This window comes from Ursus arctos, unplaced genomic scaffold, assembly GCF_023065955.2.
Source record: "Ursus arctos isolate Adak ecotype North America unplaced genomic scaffold, UrsArc2.0 scaffold_23, whole genome shotgun sequence".
In the NCBI taxonomy this organism is placed as follows: Eukaryota; Metazoa; Chordata; class Mammalia; order Carnivora; family Ursidae; genus Ursus; species Ursus arctos.
Window position 1 is genome coordinate 36,958,649 of NW_026622908.1, and position 23,827 is coordinate 36,982,475.

The following is a 23,827-nucleotide window of genomic DNA, read 5'->3' on the forward strand; positions in this document are numbered from 1 at the left end:
CTCTGTTGAACAACAGTGCTGAGCATGGGCATCCCTGTCCTGTTCCTGACCTTAAGGGGAATGCTCTCAGTTTTCCCCCTTTGAGAATGATATTCACTGTGAGCTTTTCATAGATGGGTTTTATGATATTGACCTCAATATCATAAAAGAGTTTTAATCAAGAAAGAATGCTGTATTTTGTCAAATGTTTTTCTGCACCAATTGAGAAGATGATGTGGTTCTTGTCCTTTCTTTTCTTAATGTGATGTACAACGTTGATTGATTTGCAGATGTTGAGCCACGCTTGTAGCCCAGGCATAAAACTCATGTGCTCCTGGTGAATAATTTTTTAATGTACTGTTGGATCCTATCAACTAGTATCTTGGTGAGAATTATGGCATCCATATTCATCAGGGATATTGGTCGGTATTCCCCTTTTTGACGGGTTCTTTGTCTGGTTTTGGGATCAAGGTAATGCTGGCCTCAGAGAATGAGTTTGGAAGTTTACCTTCCTTTTCTACTTCATGAAACAACTTCAGAAGAATAGGTATTAGGTTCCTTTTTAAATGTTTGGTAGGATTCTCCTGGTAAGCCACCTGGCCCTGGATTTCTACTGCTGAGACATTTTTGATTATTGCTTCAATTTCCTGCATCTCTTCAGAATTTCTATTTCTTCCTGTTTTAGTTTTGGTAGTTTATAAGTTTCCAGTATGCATTCATTTCTTCCAGATAACCTACTTTATTGGCATACACGTGCTCACAATAAGTTCTAAAAATTCTCTATATTTCCTCGGTGTTGGTTGTGATCTCTCCTCTTTCATTCATGATTTTATTAATTTGGGTCCTTTCTCTTCTCTCTTTGATAAGTCTGGCTAGGGGTTTATGGATCTTATTAATTCTTTCAAAGAACCAGCCTGTAATTTCATTGATCTGTTCTATTGTTCTTCTGATTTCTATTTCAATGATTTCTGCTCTAATCTTTAGAATTTCTCTTCTCCTGCTTGGTTTAAGCTTTAATGCTGTTCTTCCTCCAGCTCCTTTGGGTGTAAGCTAAGCAATAAAGGATCTATAGTCCAAAAACTACAGAACACTTGTGAAAGAAACTGAGGAGACACAAAGAAATGGAAATACATTCCATGCTCATGGATCAGAACAATAAATATTGTTGAAATGTCCATGTTACCCAGAGCAAACTACACATTCAGTGAAATCTCTATCAAAATACCAACAACATTTTTCACAGAGCTGGAACAAATAATCCTAAAATTTATATGGAACCAGAGAAGAACTCAAATATCCAGATGAACGTTGAAAAAGAAAACCAAAGCTGGTGGCATGATGAAGCCAGACTTCAAGCCACATTACAAAGCTGTAATCATCAAGACAGTATGGTACTGGTACAAAAGCAGACACGTGGATCAATGGAATGGAATAAGGAACCCAGAATTGGACTCTCAATTCTATTGCCAACTAATCTTCGACAAAGCAGGAAAGAATATCCTATGGAAAAATGTCTCTTCAATAAATGGTGCTGGGAAAATTGGACAGCCACATGTAGAAGAATGAAACTGGACCATTCGTTTACACCATACACAAAGATAAACTTTGGATGAAATGGATGGATAGATGAAAGACCTCATGTGAGTTAGGAATCCAACAAACTCCTAGAGGAGAACATAGGAAGTAACGTCTTTGACCTTGGACGCAGCAACCTCTTGCTGGACGTGTCTCCAAAGGAAAGGGAAACAAAAGCAAAAATGAACTATTGGGACTTCAAAAAAACCAAAAGCTTCTGCAGAGCTAGGGAAACCATCAACAAAACTAAGCGGCAGGGGATGGGAGAAGATATTTGCAGATGACAAACAGATAAAGAGCTGGTATCCAAGATCTATAAAGAATTTCTCAAATTCATTACCAAAATAAACAAATAATCCAGTCAAGAAATGGGCAGAAGACATGAGTAGACATTTCTCCAAAGAAGGCATACAAACGGCCAACAGACACATGCAAAAATGCTTCCCATCACTTGGCATGCGGGAAATACAAATCAAAACCACAATGAGATACCACCTCATCCTCACACCAGTCAGAATGGCTAAACTTAACAAGACAGAAAACAACAAATATTACGGAGGATGTGGAGAAAGGGTAACACTGCTGGTGGGAATCTAAGCTGGTACAGCAACTCTGGAAAAAAGTATGGAGTTTCCACAAGACATTGAAAATAGAGCTACCGATGACCCAGCAATTGCATTAGTAGGTATTTATCCCCAAAATACAAATGTAGTGATCCGAAGGGGCACTTGTACGCCAATGTTCACAGCAGCAATGTTCACGATAGCCAAACTGTGGAATGATCCAAGATGTCTTTCAACAGATGAATGGGTAAAGGAGATGTGGTTCATATATGCAATGGAATATTACTCAGCCAAAAGAATGGATGAATATCTACCATTTATATTGACACAAATGGTACTGGAGGTATTATGCTAAGTGAAATAGATCAATCAGAAAAACACAACTGCCATATGGTTTCACTCATATGTGGAACATAAGGAATAGTGCAGGGGACAATAGGGCTGGGGTGGGTGAAGAGAACTAGAAGAAATCAGAGAGGGAGACAAACCATATGAGACTCTTGACTCCAGGAAACAAACTCAGTGTTGTGGAAAGGAAGGTGGGTGGGGGGACTGGGAAACTGGGAAACTGGGTGACGGGCACTAAAGAGGACATGTGATACGATGAGCACGGGGTGATATATTCAACTAATGATTCATTGAACATTATATCAAAAACTAATGATGTACATTACCGTGGCTAAGTGAATTCAAATAAAAAAAAATTCCAATGACATTTTTTCACCAGAACAAAAAGAATCCTAAAATTTGCATGAAACTTTAACAGATTGAAGCCAAAGCAATCTTGAGAAAGAACAACAGGGAAGACATCACACTCCTGATTTCAAACTATACTACAAAGCTACACTAAATAAAACACTATGGGTCTGACATAAAAGACACAGCAACCAACAGAACACAATAGATTCCATAAATAAACTCCCATCTATACATCAACTAACATTTAACTAAGGAACCAGCCATACTCGGTGGAGAAAGAATAGCCCCTTTACTAATGGTTTTGGAAAAACTGGATAACCCTATGCACAGTAATGAAATTGGACCACTATCTTCCACCACTCACAAAAATTAACCCTGAATGGATTAAAGACAGAAAGGTTAGATATGAAACCATAAATCTCCTAGAAGAAAAAATAGGGAACAATCTCCTTGGCCTTAGTCTTGAAAATGATATTTTGTATCTCACACCAATAGCACAAGCAACAAAAGCCAAGGGCAACAAGCAGAACTATATCAAATGTAAAACCTTCCACTCAGCAAAAGAAACAATCAACAAAATAAATCAATTGACAGAATGAGAGAAAACACCTGTAAACCATAGCTTGAAAAATATTTGCCAAGCATGTATCATGTAAGGGGTTAATATCCAATATATATAAAGAACTCCTACAATTCAAAAGCAAAACAATCTGATTAAAAAATGGGTAGAGGAAATGAACAGATATTCGTCCTAGAAGACATTCAAAAGGCCAAAAGGTATATGAAAAGGTACCCAACATCACTAATCATCAGGGAAATGTGAATCCAAAGCACAATGAGGTATTGATTCACACCTGTTAAAATGGATATCATCAAGAAAGAGATAACAAGTGGTGGTGAGGATGTGGAATAAAGGGTAAACTTGTACACTATGGGTGGAAACATAATTTGGTTCAACCACTATCAAAAACAGTAGCGATGATCTTCAAAAAATTAGAGAACTACCATATGAACCACCAACTCCACTCCTGGTATATATTCAACACAAATAAAAACAGGTACCAAAAAGATAATCTGCACTCCCATGAATATTGCAGCTTTATTCATAAGAGACAAGATATGAGAATAATAAAGATGATAATGAAGACATGGTATTTATACACAATACAGTGGAATATTATTCAACTGGGAGAGTGAAGGAAATTCTGACATTTGAGACATTATGGATGCACCCTGACAGCATTATGCCAAGTGTGATAAGCCAGACAAAGACAGTGTATGAGATCAGGAATAGGCAGAATCAGAAAGCCAAACTTATACTAACAGAGAGCAAAATGGTGGTTAGCAGGGCCTGGGGGCCAAGGGAATTGGAGATAGGTTTTTTGAAAAGGTACAATCTTGCAACTAAAGGAAGAAGAAACCTGGCAATCTAATACATAGCATAATGACTATAATCAATAACACTGTGTTACATTCCTCACAGAGACCTTTCTCCTACTGAAGCCCTCATGGTTCCTTAGAAAGACTTCTCATACATTCTTACACATTTTTAAAGAACAATGCTTCAAGAACATACCTATGCCTGCATGGCGGGGATGAGGGCACACCCCCTTTATTCATACTGCACTACTTCTGTGGCATGGGATAGGCCTTCACATTCTCTCCCAGAGGTTCAATGATTCTCCTTCTCTCAGTCCTGTCCATCTGTAAACTTCTGAAAAATTTCACAAGGCTTCAAATACCTCTTCATTTATAGTCTTAACTAAATGGAAGAATTATGGGACTTCTCAGAATTGAGACCCTGTTCACCCCAAGAAACATTAAAAACCCAGTGAATCTCCAGGGATAATATGTAATTGGAATGATATATGTTTATATCAGTTGGTTCAACTCTGAGCAACCTGTATATCAGCAACTAGTGTTGATACACATCTTGTTCCACTTTTCAAACAGATTACGAGGACCAAAACTCTATGTTCTACTTGAGACAGAGAAAACTGGCCACAGTTAAAATCCTGCCTATCACACTGTTTTGGCTCTGGCTCTTGAAAGCTTTCCAGAAAATATCAGTTTTAGAGTGAGTCTAACCATCTACTCCAGAAATTAGATCATCCCATACAAAACCATAAATCTCTATGACGTAAAATAAAAAACACTACAGATCTCCATATTTGTTCTTAGTCTGCAATATTTAATATTGAGTAACTCTAATATTTATTTAAGATATTTATTTTCTGAGAGAGACAGAAAACACAGAGGAGAGTGAGAGGGAGAAGCCGACTCCCCACTGAGCACAGAGCTTAATATGGGGCTTGATTCCATGACCCCGGGATCATGACCTGAACATAAGGCAGATGCTTAACTGACTGATTCACGCAGGAGGCCCACTTGCAGATTATTAATAAATAATGAGGCCACTTCTCATGTAGGGTGAAAGTAAGAACCTCCAGGACTTAAAGGTATTGTGTATGTGTGGAATCCAGTCAGCTGTCAGTGTATTTGGCATATTATCTGTGTCAAATTAACCTTTCTTTATCCAAAGGCAGTAGGAATTTTGTTAGAGTCCATTCATGTGCATACTACTGGGGGTTAAGGTTTCTGATAGGACAAATCTGGACAGAACTTCTGCAAGACCATCTCTTCTTTTGTAACCTCTTCAAGGCATCTTTGATTTCCTTGTTCCTCAGACTGTAAATCAATGGATTCAACATGGGAATAACCACAGTGTAGAATACGGATGCAAATCTGTCAAGGCTAGAGGAACCACCAAAGCTGGAACTCAAATAGACAAACATACCTGAGGTATAGAAGAGGGAAACTGCGGTCAGATGAGAAGCACAGGTGTTGAAAGCCTTGGATCTGCCTTTAGCTGAAGTGATCTTCATGATGGACATGACAATATAGCCATAGGATATCATGATAGTGAGGGCATTTACTATCCCAAAGACCATTGTTAATATAGCAATCAGCAGTTGTACAATGAAAGTGTCGGTGCAGGACAGGACTAAAAGTTGGGGCATGTCACAGAAGAAATGGTTGATGACATTAGGCCCACAAAAGTGGAGTTGAAGCATGGTACACAATTGGGATATAGAAGCAGAGAGTCCAGCCAAATAGGATCCCAGCACCATCCGAATACAGAGGGTGGGTGACATGATTGCTGAATAGAGAAGTGGATTACAAATGGCAGTGTATCGGTCATAAGCCATGGTTGTCATGAGACAAGACTCACTCAGTCCCATGGTTGAAAAGACAAAGTACTGAACAGCACAACCCACAAAGGTGATAGTCTGCTGCTCTTGGAAAAAGGTGGAGAGCATCTTGGGAGCTGTCGAGGTCACATAGCAGATATCTATGAAGGACAGATTACTGAGGAAGAAGTACATGGGTGTGTGGAGGTGAGAGTCCATCCTTATTAAGATGATGAGGCACAGGTTCCAAGTCAGAGTCACAATGTAGATCAGCAGGAACACAACAAAGAGCACTGCTAGGATTCTGGGAAAATCAGAGAATCCCAAAAGGATGAAATAAGTGACCTCTGTAATATTTCCTCCCCCAATCATTGGCTTGCTGCTTCTGAAATCAGAAAAGAAAGAAGAGAATGCACTGCTGACTCAGGTGAAATGACAGCATTACAATTCTCGTATGTGTCATTTTTTTCCTCCAATGAGTACAGGGAAAGAAGCAATCCTTCACTGTCCTAATGAAAACACCCAGCTTTTCATCTGAAATTGTCAAGAAGTGTGTTGTTAAAAGTGCTTCAAGCTAATGATGTACTATCTGTTGCCTAATTAAATTTTAATAAAAAAAGAAAAAAAGTGCTTTGAGTTCTCAATTATTTCATGACATCATATGAAAATTAAAGTTATTTTTGAATTTGACTGAGAATTAAAATAACAGAAATGCTGTGATTATTACAGACATCATTCATTAAAAATTTTTTAAACCTCTGTAATTCATACATAACCACTGCTTTACAAAAACATAAGGTGAATCACTCTAGATGAAAAATGATATACCTTTGCAGTCCCAGATGGTCATCTAGGTAATGTTTTAAAATTTTCTCTTTTTTCTTAGGACAAATTATTTACCACATTTATAATAATTTCACAAATTCATACATGAATGCACTTAATATATCATCTTCTAACTGGCCTGGAAAACTATATCATAACTGATGACTCTGATAATATTTTCTTGAGGCACAGTATATGTGCCCAATAAAGTCATGGAACAAGTCTTCTTAAGGAAGTCTTCGTACTAAGTATACCAGAGGGAAGGTAGTAGAGCTCACTACTGACCCCAACCTTTTTCCAATTTTAGGGTATTTTACTACTTGACAAACCGCATGGTACTGTGCTTAAAGTTCAGACTTTGGAGTTTTGTCTGATTCCCTCTCGCTTTATGAACTTGTCCCAGGAGATTACACACTAAGATTGATTTACTCAAAATAACGTGAGAACATTAAGAGCCCCTGAACTCTAAGATTACTAGGATGGTTACATGAAAATTCATGGGGATGCTCAGCACACAAATCCGTACACAGTAATTGTTCAATAGGTGTTGGCTACTACCATCATGGATTGCTTACAGATAATCATGAATGACAGCTGTACCCATGGTTAGCAGCGTCAACAGTGCTGTAGTTCTATGGGTTAATTTGAGGGATTTCCTGAGGCACCACTGACCTTGTAGACAGTGAGGAATCATTACCTCTGGGCAGATGTAGATTCAGACCTCATGTAGAAGCAAATCAAACCACCTGGGGCCACGAAGACACAAAGCACAGAAACAATTTTCCATTTAGTCTGCTTGAGTTTGGGTACACTTGCTCAACTGACAACCAGCAACACACTATGATGGACCTTGATGCAGAGGAAAAGTAAATAACTTCAATTACCAGGTACTACATAGTATATTTCGTACATTTTATTGATACAGTCATCATGTTAGAGCTCACTAACAGATTCGTAATGGATTGCAACTATAGCCTATGCTCCATAACCAACTGTCCTTCCTTGACATGAAAGAGTAAATCAGTGAGAACAGCTAAGAAATTTTTGAAAAAATACGAATAATTAAAAAGACATGAACTTTCAAGTATTAAAAAGTATTATAAACACTGACAATTCCCTATTTTTTTATAATAATATTTTTTTATTTTATTATTTTAGTAACCATACAGTCAGTACATCCCTGGTTTTTGATGTAAAGTTCCATGATTCATTAGTTGCCTATAACACCCAGTGGAACATGCAATACGTGCCCTCCTTACTACCCATCACCAGCCTATCCCATTCCCCCACCCCCTCCCCTCTGAAGACTTCAGTTTGTTTCTCAGAGTCCATAGTCTCTCATGCTTCATTCCCCCTTCTGATTACCCCCCTTTCTTTACCCCTTTCTTCTCTTACCGATCTTCCTACTTCTTATGTTCCTTAGATGAGTGAAACCATATGATAATTGTCTTTCTCTGCTTGACTTATTAATAATTAAAAAGACATGAACTTTCAAGTATTAAAAGTATTATAAACACTGACAATTCACTATCTTATAAAAACAGACACGTGTCAAAAGACCTTACAGACATTTTAGAAAAATTTAAATATCGGTAAGAATTTAAATATGATAAAATTAGTATTTTAAATTGATACACAAAGGATAAATTCTTGTTATGCATGTATGTAATCTTGGTATGTGGAAAAAATGTCTGAAATATAACACCAAAACAGTAACTAGAAGAGAAAAATGTAACAATTTTAAACTTGGTTATGAGAGAAAAACCCACTTAAGTAAATACTTCTGAAATACAATTGATAAGGGAAAAAGAGTCACAAAGCATAAAAAGAGAATGTAGCAATGCCCTCAATATAAAAGGCACTGATCAGATGATGAGGCACTCATATTTAGTACTGATGAGGGTACAAAATGGTTCTACCTTTCTGAAGGAAAATTTTTTTTGCGTTATATAATATCTCTGTCTCTCTTTCTCTCTCACACACACATAGAAACACAGGAAACAATTAAAAATGCCAAAAGTAATGACTGATATGATTTTGATTTCCTTCTTTAGCTTCTCTGTATTTGATCAATTTTCGACAACTGCTCTATATATAGGAAGAAAACTTATTAAGATATATAAATCCTTAAAAGTAAGCACAGAGTAAGACAGAAAGGGAGAGGGGAAGGGGAACTGAAGGGCAGACAGCATTACTGAGAGAACAGATTTTCAGAATTTCCTGGCTTTGACCTACTGGTAGGGTCATCCTTAGCAAGTTATTAACCTCTCTGTGCCTCAGTTGCCTCATCTATAAACGGCACTAAGAGTACTTATCACCTCAGAGGGTTGCTGCAAGGATTGGTTGACATAAAGGGCTTAAAACAGTAAGGGCTCAATAAGTGTTAGCAATTATCATCCCCATTATCATTCCTCTCTGTGAAAGAAAAATAAAGCAAACTAACACTGAAGGAGATTTTAGATCAATTATTTTCTAAGGTCTCTAAGCCTAGAGTCAAGAATATCGATAGGCAATGACTGTATTTATTTCTATCTCGGATTACTCCGTTACCTCCAGTCAGCTGGACTGTAAACTCCTCATGTCCCTTTTTATGTGCCACCACCACCAGGTACTCTGAGCTGACGAGGCTCTACACAGTACGTGCTCTACTGGAGATGCCTCACTACTTAACGATAAGCACCTTGTATACTAATATTTGTGTTACTGAATAACTACATATTGAACAATGGTTCTTTCACCCCTTTTGGATGCAAAACTGAAATTATCTTAAATCATTTCAATCATGGTTTTATGAGATTGGAAATCTTTCTGTTGACTCCTAAAGTGTTGCCAATATGATTTCTCCACAATTTTATCCATGATGAGTTGGAGTCAATGAAAATATTTTGAAAATATAAACTCTCAAGCACAACATCACCCAATATACCAACATAATTGATTAGTTCAGTGAAAAGAAGTCAAGCTTCTGATCAATCACTTGCAGTAAAGCTCTTCACTTTCTTATTACATTCTGGTGACAAAGGCAGCCAGAGGTAAAGGTATTTTATGTGGCTTATCATTCCAAAACAGACAAAGAATTGTGGATTGTTTAATTAATCCATGATAAAATGTATCTTGTTAAACTTTGATAAGGTATAGGAAAAGGGGGAAAATTCACTTTTTGGTTAAGTTTTTGCATGTGTCCACCATTTCTCAGGAAAATTTAAAGAAAAGGTGACTGATGCAAATATTAATTGGAGATTTTACTATGTGCATCTACCTAATCAAAATCTTTCCAATTCTGACTAAGGAGGACATGGTCAATTCATAAGGTTGTGCAGAGTACATAATCAGGTAAGGAAAGCCAAGATGTTGCAATGAAGAAGAACAATGTAAGTAAAAAAAAAAAAAAAAAAAAGCTTAAAGAGACAGACCAACAATGCCTTAAGTGAGGCATCTCTGATATCTGTGTTACCCACACCCGTGCCTCCAGACCTGCAGGGACTCCAAAGATGACCACAGAGACCCTTTTGAAAAGGCCAATGGAATTGTACATGAGTACTTGTTATATCATTATTTAGTGACCTGCTTGCGTTTTGTTACTCAAAAATTATCAAAGCTATATAATAACATGATAATCCAATTAATTAATATTATTATAACAGACGCCTTAAACAAAAGAAAATTCAAAGAGTCCTTAGGATGAAGTTGGAAAATCTAGACAAGAATATGGGATCTTAAGAAATTCCTCTGAAAGTCAGTAAATTGCTGGTTTTAATTCAGCACTCAATTATTGAATTCTAAAATTTGTTAGCTTTAATAAACATCACCTCATTAGATTTTTTTTTCGCCTCAGTAGATTTTAAATAATCCCATTACCTGCCATTTTACACGTAAAAAAAAAAACAAAACACCAGGAGGTAACAGAGCTGAAGGTCACAGCCTTAAGAAATTGCAGAACTGGAACTCAACATTCATCCCTCATCGCAGAATCATCCCTGAAATTTTAGATAAGACATTAATCTTTTCAATGAGGGTCCGAGAAGTTAGGTAAGGAGACAGAGAACCCAAGAAAGAGCCCACAGTGGAGGGTGTGGGAGTGAGGAAGAGGTGAAGAATGCCAGAGACTGAGGACCATAAACCTTGCTCCACACAGGTCCTAATGGAAGTATCAAATGGCTATTAAGATAGCACAGAATCCACTGTTCTTACCAAGTCTTGCCCTCTCACCTTGACCCAGATTCCCAAGAAGAGAAACCTTTACCAAAGGCTGAAACTGCTTATTTCTTTTCCAAAGGAATTTTCCAGGTGGGTTCTATTGCTCTCCAAGATGGGAGCCTTTGGCAATGAAATAGGCTGTCCACTCAGATTAAGAGAGATACCCACAACTGGAGATCATCTTAACTGTGCTATTGTTAAGGGCAGTGATAATAGGAGAAAAGACAATTAGAGGGAGAAAACCCTCTGGGTACTTGTTCTCTGGAGTCATGGTTGTCATGGAGTTTTTGTCCCTGCTAAATTCATGTCCCATTTTGCCATGTCCCTCCTGGCTCCATTCCCCACTTCCCCCATAGTCCAATCATGTCCATATGATTATAGCTTTTCTGTTAGAATCTGAAGAGTAATTAGACCTAGGAAGAACAAAGGATCATCCAGTCCAATACCTTCAATTACCAGGTGAGGAACCTAAAGCCAGAGGAGCTAAAAGATTTGCTCAAGATGACACTGGTAACATACTAGCTGATAACATACCTTAATTGAAATAAATTAGATATCAGAACATTTCCCTGTATACAAAGCACTTTCATTTTAGATATATACATTCGTATATTTTCTCAAATATCTGACCAGATCCAATCATCACAGCAGCCTATGAGGCACACAGGGCATTATTTCCTATGCGTAAGCAAGGAAATTGAGAAATTATGAAAACAGTAAAATTAATTCATGTCAGAGCCATGACTAATCATGGTTACAACCTGGGGTATTGGTATCAACCAATCTGGGTAGAATTCTGACCCTTCCACTTGATGACTGTGTGACCATGAGCAAATTCACCTCTCCCGGCCTCAGGATTATCACCTGAGGATTACCATAAAAGGGGGCTGAGAGTAGTAGCTACTTCATAGAGTAGGTCTTCATAGAGAGAAGTAAATTGGATAATACTTATAAAGCACTTACCAGGGATGCATTACAAGCCTGCCTTCTATTAATACGCATTGTAATTTCTATGTTCTGATTTGGAGTTATTTCCAAAGTTATGCTGCATTACTAATACCTCACTAAATATCTACTTAACATCATTACCACAAATATTTTTTTTATCATTGAAGCATATCTTTAATATTTTTCTCACTTCCATATGTTTTCCAAATCTTTACTTCAGACATTCTTGTTTGCATATTGACTCTCTCAAACAAAAACTCAAATTTTTTTAAAAGATTTTATTTATTTATTTAACACAGATAGAGACAGCCAGCGAGAAAGGGAACACAAGCAGGGGGAGTGGGAGAGGAAGAAGCAGGCTCATAGCAGAGGAGCCTGATGCGGGGCTCGACCCCATAACACTGGAATCACGCCCTGGGCCAAAGGCAGACGCTCAACCGCTGTGCCACCCAGGCGCCACCAAAAACTCAAATTTTATTACCTTTTCTGCTTACTTTCCATACCCCTGGTCTTTTTTTTTTGAGGTTTTTTGTTTTAATTCCAGTATAGTTAACATATAGTGTTATATTAAATACAGGCATACAATATAGTGATTCAACAGTTCTATACAATACTCAGTGCTCATCGTGCATTTTTTCCTTCTTTCTTTCAAGGGTTTTTTTTGTTTGTTTCTAGTTTTTTGAAAATGAAAGTCATCTACCCTACCAGTGACTAGGGATAAAGAGATGTTTTAGATAAGGTCCCATTCTTGATTTGATCTACTTCAACTATTCTCACTTCTAGGGAGAAAGGGATGGGGAGACAATGAATTATTTAACTCTTACTGATAGGTTAGTACTTACATATTCCCTTTGATAAGAACTGTAATAACTTAATCCTTAAACTGAGCAGGTTCTTAAGATAGTTTAAAGGTATAACACCAAAAGTATTAGAATGTGGGCACCATGGCCACAAAATAGACATCATGTTTTGGTCACAAAGAACCATGTATGTTCCACAAATCACACTTTGTGATATTCAAATGAGTTGTTGCTACAGTGGGAAGACTATGGCCGAATTCTATGTGCCCAAAGTTTCTATCTGTAATATCTGCAATATAGTTTCTCACTTGCAGTCTTCATATGGTAATAGAAAAATAAATCCAATCTAAATGATGTAACTATGTGAAGTATAATGTTCTGCATAAATAATAATGTAATATGTATGAAATTAGTCCATAATGTCTTGAATGAAAAGAAATCTTTCTAAATTTTTCTTGAAAGTCTCTTAGTTGGACTCTGTGTCTTCATGGAAGTCCAAGTCTCCTAGCTCTTCTGCTCCTGATCAACTTAAAGTCCTGGAATCCCTAGGAAGCTCAGATCAGGGACTCACTTCCTGCACCCTAAACACACCATGACAGCCATCATAACTTGTGAAGCTAACTATCTGAGGTCTTACACATTCTCTGGAAACATACCAAGCACCATGATCCAGGCCTGCCTATGCCAGGAAACTAATGACATTATATAACTTTTAGGTGTATAGTATAAGCAACATCTATATACACTACAACGTGATCACCACCAAAAGTCTAGTTACCAGTCATCACCATTAAATTGACCCCCTTCACAATTTTTTTTCTTTTTCTTTTTTAAAGAATGGTTTTTATTTTTATTTATTTATTTTTAATGTTTTTTTATTACATTATGTTAGTCACCATACAGTACATCCCTGGTTTCTGATGCAAGGTTCTATGATTCATTAGTTGCGTATAACACCCATGCACCATGCAATATGTGCCCTCCTTACTGCCCATCACCAGTCTATCCCATTCCCCCACGCCCCCCCCTCTGAAGCCCTCAGTTTGTTCCCCTTCACCATTTTAACACTCCCCACTCTCCTTCCTCTCTGGTAACCATCAGTTGTTCTCTGTACCTATGAGTTTGTTTTTGTTTTATTACGTTAGTTTATCTTGTGTCTTTAGATGGAATATATACGAGGGAAATCATATATTTGTGTCTCTCCATCTGTCTTATTTCACATAGCATAATATCTTCAAAGTCCATCCATATTGTCACAATGGCAAACTTTCATTTCTTTATGGCCGGTAGTTTTCCATTTTGCATATTTTTTTTATTAAAGATTTTATTTATTTATTTGAGACAGAGAGATTGCTCATGAGCAGGGAAGGGCAGAGGGAGAAGGAGAGAGAGAATCCCAAGCAGACTCCACACTGAACATGGAGCCCAATGCAGTGCTTGATCCCACGACCCTGAGATCATGACTTGAGACAAAATCAAGAGTCAGACACCCAACCAACTGAGCCATCCACGTGCCCTCACATCCTTTCTACCCACTCATCCACTGATGGACACTAAGGTTGTTCCCCAATGTTGGCTATGGTAAAGAATGCTGCGATTAACATAAGAGTGCATATATGTTTCTGAATTCATGTTTCTGATTTCTTTGGATAAATATCCAGAAGTAGAATAGCTGGATCATATGGTAGATCTACTCTTAGTACACAATTGGGATATAGAAGCAGAGAGTCCAGCCAAATAGGATCCCAGCACCATCCGAATACAGAGGGTGGGTGACATGATTGCTGAATAGAGAAGTGGATTACAAATGGCAGTGTATCGGTCATAAGCCATGGCTGTCATGAGACAAGACTCACTCAGTCCCATGGTTGAAAAGACAAAGTACTGAACAGCACAACCCACAAAGGTGATAGTCTGCTGCTCTTGGAAAAAGGTGGAGAGCATCTTGGGAGCTGTCGAGGTCACATAGCAGATATCTATGAAGGACAGATTACTGAGGAAGAAGTACATGGGTGTGTGGAGGTGAGAGTCCATCCTTATTAAGATGATGAGGCACAGGTTCCACGTCAGAGTCAAAATATAGATCAGCAGGAATACAACAAAGAGCACTGCTAGGATTCTGGGAAAATCAGAGAATCCCAAAAGGATGAAATAAGTGACCTCTGTAATATTTCCTCCCCCAATCATTGGCTTGCTGCTTCTGAAATCAGAAAAGAGAGTAGAGAATGCACTGCTGACTCAGGTGAAATGACAGCATTACAATTTTCATATATGCCATTTTTTCCTCAAGTTGAGTGCTGGGAAAGAAGGAATGCCTCACCGTCCTGATTAAAACACCCCAGCTTTTCACCTCAAATTGTCAAGAAATACTTTTTACTGTTTCAGCTTCTCAATTATTTCATGAAGTCTCATGAAAATTAAAGAGATATTTTTGAATTGGACAGAGAAATAAAATAATAGAAATACTGTTTTTATTACACAGATCATTACAGCTTTTTTAAAAACCTCTGATAATTCATATATAACTGCTGCTTTACAAGAACATAAGGAATCACTCCAGATTAACCCTGAGATAGCCCTTCAGTCCCAGAAGGTCATCAATACAATGTTTTAAAATTTCCTCTTTCATCCTTAAGAAAAGTTATTTACCCTGTCTGTAATAATTTTATGAACACTTATAAGAATGCAGTTAATATATCATCTTCAAACTGGTCTGGAAAACTATATCATAACTTATGATAATATTTTCCTGAGGCACAGTATATGTGCCCAATAAAGTCATGGAACAAGTCTTCATAAGGAAGTCTTCCTACCAAGTATACCAAAGGGAAGGTACTATAGCTCACCATTGACCCCAACCTTTTTTCAATTTTAGGGTATTTTACTACTTGACAAACAGCATGGTACTGTGCTTAAAGTTCAGACTTTGGAGTTTTGTCTGATTCCCTCTCGCTTTATGAACTTGTCCCAGTAGCTTACACACTAAGATTGATTTACACAAAATAACGTGAGAACATTAAGAGCCCCTGAACTCTCAGATTACTAGGATAGTTACATGAAAATTCATGGGGATGCTCAGCACACAATCCTGTACACAGTAATTGTTCAATAGGTGTTGGCTACTACCATCATGGATTGCTTACAGATAATCATGAATGACAGCTGTACCCATGGTTAGCAGCGTCAACAGTGCTGTAGTTCTATGGGTTAATTTGAGGGATTTCCTGAGGCACCACTGACCTTGTAGACAGTGAGGAATCATTACCTCTGGGCAGATGTAGATTCAGACCTCATGTAGAAGCAAATCAAACCACCTGGGGCCACGAAGACACAAAGCATAGAAACAATTTTCTATTTAGTCTGCTTGAGTTTGGGTACACTTGCTCAACTGACAACCAGCAACACACTATGATGGACCTTGATGCAGAGGAAAAGTAAATAACTTCAATTACCAGGTACTACATAGTATATTTCATATGTTTTATTGATACCGTCATCGCGTTAGAGCTCACTAACAGATTCGTAATGGATTGCAACTATGGCCTATGCTCCATAACCAACTGTTCTTCCTTGAGATGAAAGAGTAAATCAATGAGAATAGCTAAGAAATTTTTGAAAAAAATATTAATAATTAAAAAGACATGAACTTTCAAGGATTAAAAAGTATTATAAACACTGACAATTCACTATTCTTATAAAAATAGATACATGTCAAAAGACCTTACATTTTAGAAAAATTTAAATATCAGTAAGAATTCAAATATGATAAAATTAGTATTTTAAATTGATAGACAACGGATAAATTCTTGATATGCATTTATGTAATCTTGGTATGTGGAAAATATGTCTGAAATATAACACAACACAGAAACTAGAAGAGAAAAATGTAACAATTTTAAACTTGGTTATGTGAGAAAAACCCACTTAAATAAAATACTTTTTGTAATACAATTGATCAGGGAAAAAGAGTCACAAAGCATAAAAAAGACAATGTAGTAATGCCTTTAATAAAAAAGGCACAAATTAGGGGATGGGGCACTCATATTTACTTCCGATGAGGGTACAAAATGATTCTACCTTTCTGAAGGAAAAATTTTTTTCCTTCATATAGTATCTCTGTCAATATCTCTGTCTCTCACTCTCTCTCTCACACAAACACAAACACAGAAGACAATTAAAAATACTGGAAGTAATGACTGGTATGATTTTGATTTCCTTCTTTAAGCCTCTCTGTATGTGATCAATTTTCGACAACTGCTATATTTATAAGAAGAAAAGTTATTAAGATATATAAATCCTTAAAAGTAAGCACAGTGTAAGACACAAGGGAGAGGGGAAGGAGGGGAATTGAAGAAGAGAGAGAATCACAGAGAGAACAGGCCTTCAGAATTTCCTGGCTTTGACCTACTGGCTGTGTCACCCTTAGCAAGTTATTAACCTCTCTGTGCCTCAGTTGCCTCATCTATAAACGGCACTAAGAGTACTTATCACCTCAGAAGGTTGCTGCAAGGATCCGTTGACATAAAGGGCTTAAAACAGTAAGGGCTCAATAAATGTTAGCAGTTATCATCCCCATTATCATTCCTCTCGGTGAAAGAAAAAGGAAACTAATAGTGAAATGTCAAGGAGCTCTTTAGATCAATTATTTTCTAAGGTCTCTAAGCCTAGAGTCAAGAATATCATTAGTCAATGACTGTATTTATTTCTATCTCGGATTACTCCGTTACCTCCCAGTCAGCTGGACTGTAAACTCCTCATGTCCCTTTTTATGTGCCACCACCACCAGGTACTCTGAGCTGACGAGGCTCTACACAGTACATGCTCTACTGGAGATGCCTCACTACTTAACGATAAGCACCTTGTATACTAATATTTGTGTTACTGAATAACTACATATTGAACAATGGTTCTTTCACCCCTTTTGGATGCAGAACTAAAATTATCTTAAATCATTTCCATCATGGTTTTATGAGGTTGGAAATCTCTCTGTTGACTCCTAAAGTGTTGCCAATATGATTTCTTTTTTTTTTCTTTTTTTTTTAAATGATTTTGTATTATATTATGTTAGTCACCATACAGTACATCTCCGGTTTCCGATGTAAGGCTCGATGATTCATTAGTTGCGTATAACACCCAGTGCACCATGCAATACGTGCCCTCCTTACTACCCATCACTGGTCTATCCCATTATTTCTCCACAATTTTATCCAAGATGAGTTGGAGTCAATGAAAATATTTTGAAAATATAAACTCTCATGCACAACATCGCCCAATACACCAACATAATTGATCAGTTCAGTGAAAAGAAGTCAAACTTCTAATCAATCACTTGCAGTAAAGTTCTTCACTTTCTTATTACATTCTTGTGACAAAGGCAGCCAGAGGTAAAGGTATTTTATGTGGCTCATCATTCCAAAAAAGAGGAATTGTGGATTGTTTTACTAATTCATGATAAAATGTATCTTGTTAAACTTTAGTAAGCTATAGGAAAAGGGGAAAAATTCACTTTTTGATTAAGGTTTCGCATGTGTCCACCATTTCCCAAGACAATTTAAAGAAAAGGTGACTGATGTAAATATTAATTGGAGACTTTACTATGTGCATCTACTTAATCAAAACCTTTCCAATTCTGACTACTGAGGACATGGCCAGTTTGTAAGGTTGTGCAGAGTACAAAATCAGCTAAAGAAAGCCAATGTTGCAATGAAGAAGAACAATGTAAGTTTAAAAATGTTAAAAGAGACAGACCAACAATGCCTTGAAGTGAGGCATCTCTGAAATCTGTGTTACCCACACCTGTGCCTCCAGACCTGCAGGGATTCCAAAGATCACCACAGAGAGCCATTTGAAGATTTCACAAGGTCAATGGAATTGTACATGAGTACTTGTTATATCATTATTTAGTGACCTGCTTGCCTTTTGCTACTCAGTAATTATCAAAGCTATATATTAACATGTAAATCTAATTAATTAATATTATTATAACAGAGTCTTTAAACAAAAGAAAATTCAAAGAGTCCCTGGGATGAATAAAGTTGGAAAATCTGGATCAGAATATGTGACATTAGGAAATTCCCCTAAAAGTCAGTAAATTGTTATTTTTAATTCAGTGCTCAATTATTGACTTCTAAAATTTGTTAGCTTTTATGAACATCATCTCATTAGATTCTAAATAATCCCATTATCCCCAATTTTACAGGTAATAAAAAACCTGGAGGTGACAGAGCTCAAGGTCACACCCTTCAGAACTTGCAGAACTAGATGCAACATTCATGCCTCACCCCAAAATGATCCCTGAAATTAATTTTTTCAATGACGGTAAGAGGAGTTAGGTAAGGAGAAAGAACCCAAGAAAAAGCCCACAGTGGAGGGTGTGGGAATGAGGAAGAGGTGAAGAATGTGAGACTGAGGACCATAAACCTTGCTCCACACAGGTCCTACTGGAAGAATCACATGGCTATTAAGATAGCACAGAACCCACTGTTCTCACCAAGTCTTGCCCTCTCACCTTGACCCAGATTCCCCAAGAAGACAGAGTTCTTGCCAAAGGCTGAAATTGCTTATTTCCTTTCCAAAGAAGTTTTCCATGTGGGTTGTATTGCTCTCCAAGATGGGAGACTTTGGCCATGAAATGGGCAGTCCACTCAGAGTAAGAGAGATGCCCACAACTGGAGAACCTCTTAAATGTGTTATTAAGGGCAGAGTGACAATTAGAGGGAGAAAACCCCCAGGTACTTGTTCTCTGGAGTCATGGTTGCCATGGAGTTTTTATGCCTGATAATTTCATGTCCCATCTTGCCATGTCTCTTCTGGATCCGTTCCCCACTTCCCCCATAGTCCAATCATGTCCATATGATTATAGCTTTTCTACTAGAAACTATATACTCATTAGAGCTGGAAAGAACCTAGGAATCATCCAGTCCAATACCTTCAATTACCAGGTGAGGAACCTAAAACCAGAGAAGCTAAAAGGTTTGCTCAAGATGACACTGGGAACATACTAGCTGGTAAAATACCTTAATTGAAATAAATTAGATATCTGAACATTTCCCTGTGTAAAAGGCACTTTCATTTTAGATATATATATCCATGCATTTTCTCAAATATCTCAGCAGATCCAATCATCACAGCAGCCCGAAAGGCATACATGGCATTATTTCCTATGCATAAGCAAGGAAATTGAGGAAATAATGAAAACAGTAAAACTAATTCATGACAGAGCCATGACTAATCATGGTTACAACCTGGGGCATTGGTATCAACCAATCTGGGTAGAATTCTGACCCTTCCACTTGATGACTGTGTGACCATGAGCAAATTCACCTCTCCCAGCCTCAGGATTATCACCTCAGGATTATCATAAAATGGGGCTGATCATAGTAGCTACTTCATTGAATACATCTTGATAAAGAGAAGCAAATTGGATGACGCTTATAAAGCACTTACCAGGGGGTGCAAAAAGCCTGCCTTCTATTAATAGTCATTGTACTTTCTATGTTCTGATTTGGAGTTCTTTCCAATATGTTATGCTGCATTACAATCCTTCACTAAAAATATCTACTTAAATCATTCCGACAAACATTTTTGCTTGTTTGTTTCTAGTTTTTTGAAAATGAAAGTCATCTACCCTACCCCTACCAGAGACTAGGGTTACAGAGGTGTTTTAGGTAAGATCCTATTCTTGACTTTATCTACTTCAACTATTCTCACTTCTAGGGAGAAAGGGATGGGGAGGCAATGAATTATTTAACTCTTGCTGATAGGTTAGTACTTACATATTCCCTTTGATAAGAACTGTAATAACTTAATCCTTAAACTGAGCAGGTTCTTAAGATAGTTTAAAGGTATAACTCCAAAAGTATTAGAATGTGGGCACCATGGCCACAAAATAGAGGTCATCTTTTCATCACAAAGAACCATGTATGTTCCACAAATCACACTTTGTGATATTCAAATGAGTTGTTGCTGCAGTGGGAAGACTGTGGCCGACCTCTATGTGCCCAAATGTTCTATCTGTAATATCTGCAATATAGTTTCTCACCTGCCATCTTCATAAGGTAACAGAAAAATAAATCCAATCTAAATGATGTAACTATGTGAAGTATAATGTTCTGTATAAATAATAATGTAATATGTATGAAATTAGTCCATAAAGTCCGGAATGGAAAAAATCTCTTTTTAAATTTTTCTTGAAATTCTCTTCATTGGATTCTGTGTCTTCATGGAACTCCCAATCTGCTGGCTCTTCTGCTCCTGATTAACTTACGGTCCTGGATTTCCTAGGAAGCCCAGATCATGGATTCAGTTCTTGTACCCTAAACACACCATGACAGCCATCAAATCTTGTGAAACTAACTATTTGAGGCCTTACACATTCTCTGGAAACATACCAAGCACCATGATCCAGGCCTGCCTATGCCAAGAAACTGATGACATCATATAACTTTCAGGTGTACAGTAAAGCAACATCTATATACATGACAAAGTGATCGCCACCAAAAGTCTACTGACCAGTCATCACCTTATAATTGACCCCCTTCACCATTTTGACACGCCCCAACCTCCTTCCTTTCTGGTAACCATCAGTTGTTCTCTGTACCTATGAGTTTGTTTTTATATGATTACGTTTGCTTATCTTCTGTCTTTATATTCCAAATATGAGGAAATCATATAATTGTCTTTCTCTACCTGTCTTATTTCACATAGCATAATATCCTCAAGGTAAATCATATTGTCACAAATGACAAACTTTCATTCTTTTTTTTTTTAATATTTTTATTTACTTATTGGACAGAGAAACAGCCAGCCAGAGAGGGAACACAAGCAGGGGGAGTGGGAGAGAAGAAGCAGGCTTCCAGCGGAAGAGCCTGATATGGGGCTCGATCCCACAACGCCAGGATCATGCCCTGAGCCGAAGGCAGACGCTTAATGACTGCGCTACTCAAGCGCCCCTCATTCTTCTTTATGGCTGAGTAGTATTCCATTTTACATATATTTTTTAATTAAAGATTTTACTTATTTATTTGATACAGAGATTGCTCGTAAGCAGGGAAGAGCAGAGGGAGAAGGAGAGAGAGAATCCCAAGCAGACTCCACACTGAGCATGGAGCCCAACGCAGTCCTTGATCCCACGACCCTGAGATCATGACTTGAGACAAAATCAAGAGTCAGACACCCAACCAACTGAGCCACCCAGGTGCCCTCACATCCTTTTTATCCATTCATCCACTGATGGACACTAAGGCTGTTTCCCAATGTTGGCTATAGTAAATAATGCTGTGATTAACATAACAGTGCATATATCTTTCTGAATTTGTGTTTTTTTATTTCCTTGGATAATACCCAGAAGTAGAACAGCTGGATCATATGGTAGATCTACTCTTAGTTCTCTGAGGAACCTCCACACCGTTTTCCAAAGTGGCTGAACCAACCTACATTCCCACTAACACTGCACAAGGGTTCCCTTTTGTCCACGTCCTCTCCAAAACTTATTTCTTGCCTTGTTGGTACTAGCCATTCTGACTGGTGTAAGGTGCTATCTCATTGTGCTTTTGATTTGCATTTCCTTGGTGAACAGGGATGTTGAGCTTCTTTTCATTTGTCTGTTGGTCATAGGTCTTCTTTGGAATTACGTCTATTCAGGTCTTCTGCCCAGTTTTTAAATCGGACTGTTTGGCTTTTTTGCTGTTGTGTGTATCAGTTCTTTATATATTTTGGATATTAACCTCTTGTCAGATATATCATTTGCAAATACTTTCTGCCATTCAGTGAGTTGCCTTTTCATTTCAATGATGGTTTCCTTCACTGCTTCTCCTTCACAACTTTTTAATTTGATGTAGTCTCATTTGTTTGTGTTTGCTTTTGTTTCCCTTGCCTTTGGCATCAGATCTACAAACACATCAGCTAACTCTGATGTCGAGGAGCTTGCTGCCTATGCTTCCTTCTAGGAATTTTATGGTTTCAGGTCTTACATTTAAGTCTTTAATCCTCTTTGACTTAATTTTTGTGCATGGTATAAGACAGTGATCTAGTTTCTTTTTTTTTTTTTTTTTGCATGAGGCAGTTTTATCAGCACCATTTATTGAAGAGACTGCTTTATTTTTTCATTGTATGCTCTTCGCTCCTTTGTTATAAACTAATTGTCCATAACTTGTGTTTTCTTCTGAGATATCAATTCCATTGATATGTTTATCTGTTTTTGCTTTTATTATGGTCAGTCAGCATTTAATACATCATAGGTTTTTGTTGTAGTGTTTTTGTGCTAATACCATATTGTTTTGATTGTTATAGCTTGTTAGTATCATAAATCAGAAAGAATAATGTCTTCAGCTCTGTTCCATCTCATGGTTGCTTTTGCTATTCAGGATCTTTTGTGGTTCCATACCAATTTTAGAATTATTTGTTTTAAATCTGTGAAGAACACTTTTGGATTTTTTATGTTCAATTAGCCAACATATAATACACCATTATTTTTTGATGTAGCGTTCAATGATTCAGGAGTTGCATATAATCCCCAGTGGTCATCACTACTTGTGTCCTCCTTAATACCCATCACCCAGTTACCCAAACTCCCCACCCAACTCCCTTGTGTAACCCTCAGTTTATTTCCCAAAGTCCAGAGTCCTTCATGGTTTGTCTCCCTGATTTCCTCCCGCTCAGTTTTCCCTCTCCTCCCGTGGTGCTCCGTGCTAGAACTTACGTTTCACGTATGAGCAAAACTGTATGATAAGTGTCTTTCTCTGATTGACTTATTTCACTTAGCATAATCCCCTCCAGTTCCATCCATGTGGATGTATTTGGTGGGTATTCATCCTTTCTGATGGCTGAGTAATGTTCCACTGTATACATGAACCACATCTTCTTTATCTATTCATCTGTTGAAGGACATCCTGGCCCCTGCCACAGTTTGACTATTGTGGACATTGCTGCTATGAACACTGGGGTTGCAGGTGCCTTTCTTTTCACTACATCTGTATCTTTGGGGTATATACCCAGTAGTGAAATTGCTGGGCTGTGGGGTAGCTCTATTTTTAACATCTTGAGGAACCTC

General features: G+C 37.6%; 2 protein-coding genes across 2 annotated transcripts; both read right to left on the minus strand.

The window, feature by feature from the left end:
* Nucleotides 1–5,395: 5,395 nt before the first annotated feature.
* On the minus strand, nucleotides 5,396–6,559 carry LOC123000602 (olfactory receptor 5AN1-like). Its single transcript, XM_044381087.3, has one exon. It carries the CDS (start codon nucleotides 6,377–6,379, stop codon nucleotides 5,396–5,398), a length of 984 nt encoding a protein of 327 aa, XP_044237022.2. The 5' UTR covers nucleotides 6,380–6,559.
* Nucleotides 6,560–14,454: 7,895 nt separating this feature from the next.
* Nucleotides 14,455–15,179, minus strand: LOC125282573 (olfactory receptor 5AN1-like). The gene has a single exon (XM_048217654.1). It carries the CDS (start codon nucleotides 14,962–14,964, stop codon nucleotides 14,455–14,457), a length of 510 nt encoding a protein of 169 aa, XP_048073611.1. The 5' UTR covers nucleotides 14,965–15,179.
* Nucleotides 15,180–23,827: the final 8,648 nt, after the last annotated feature.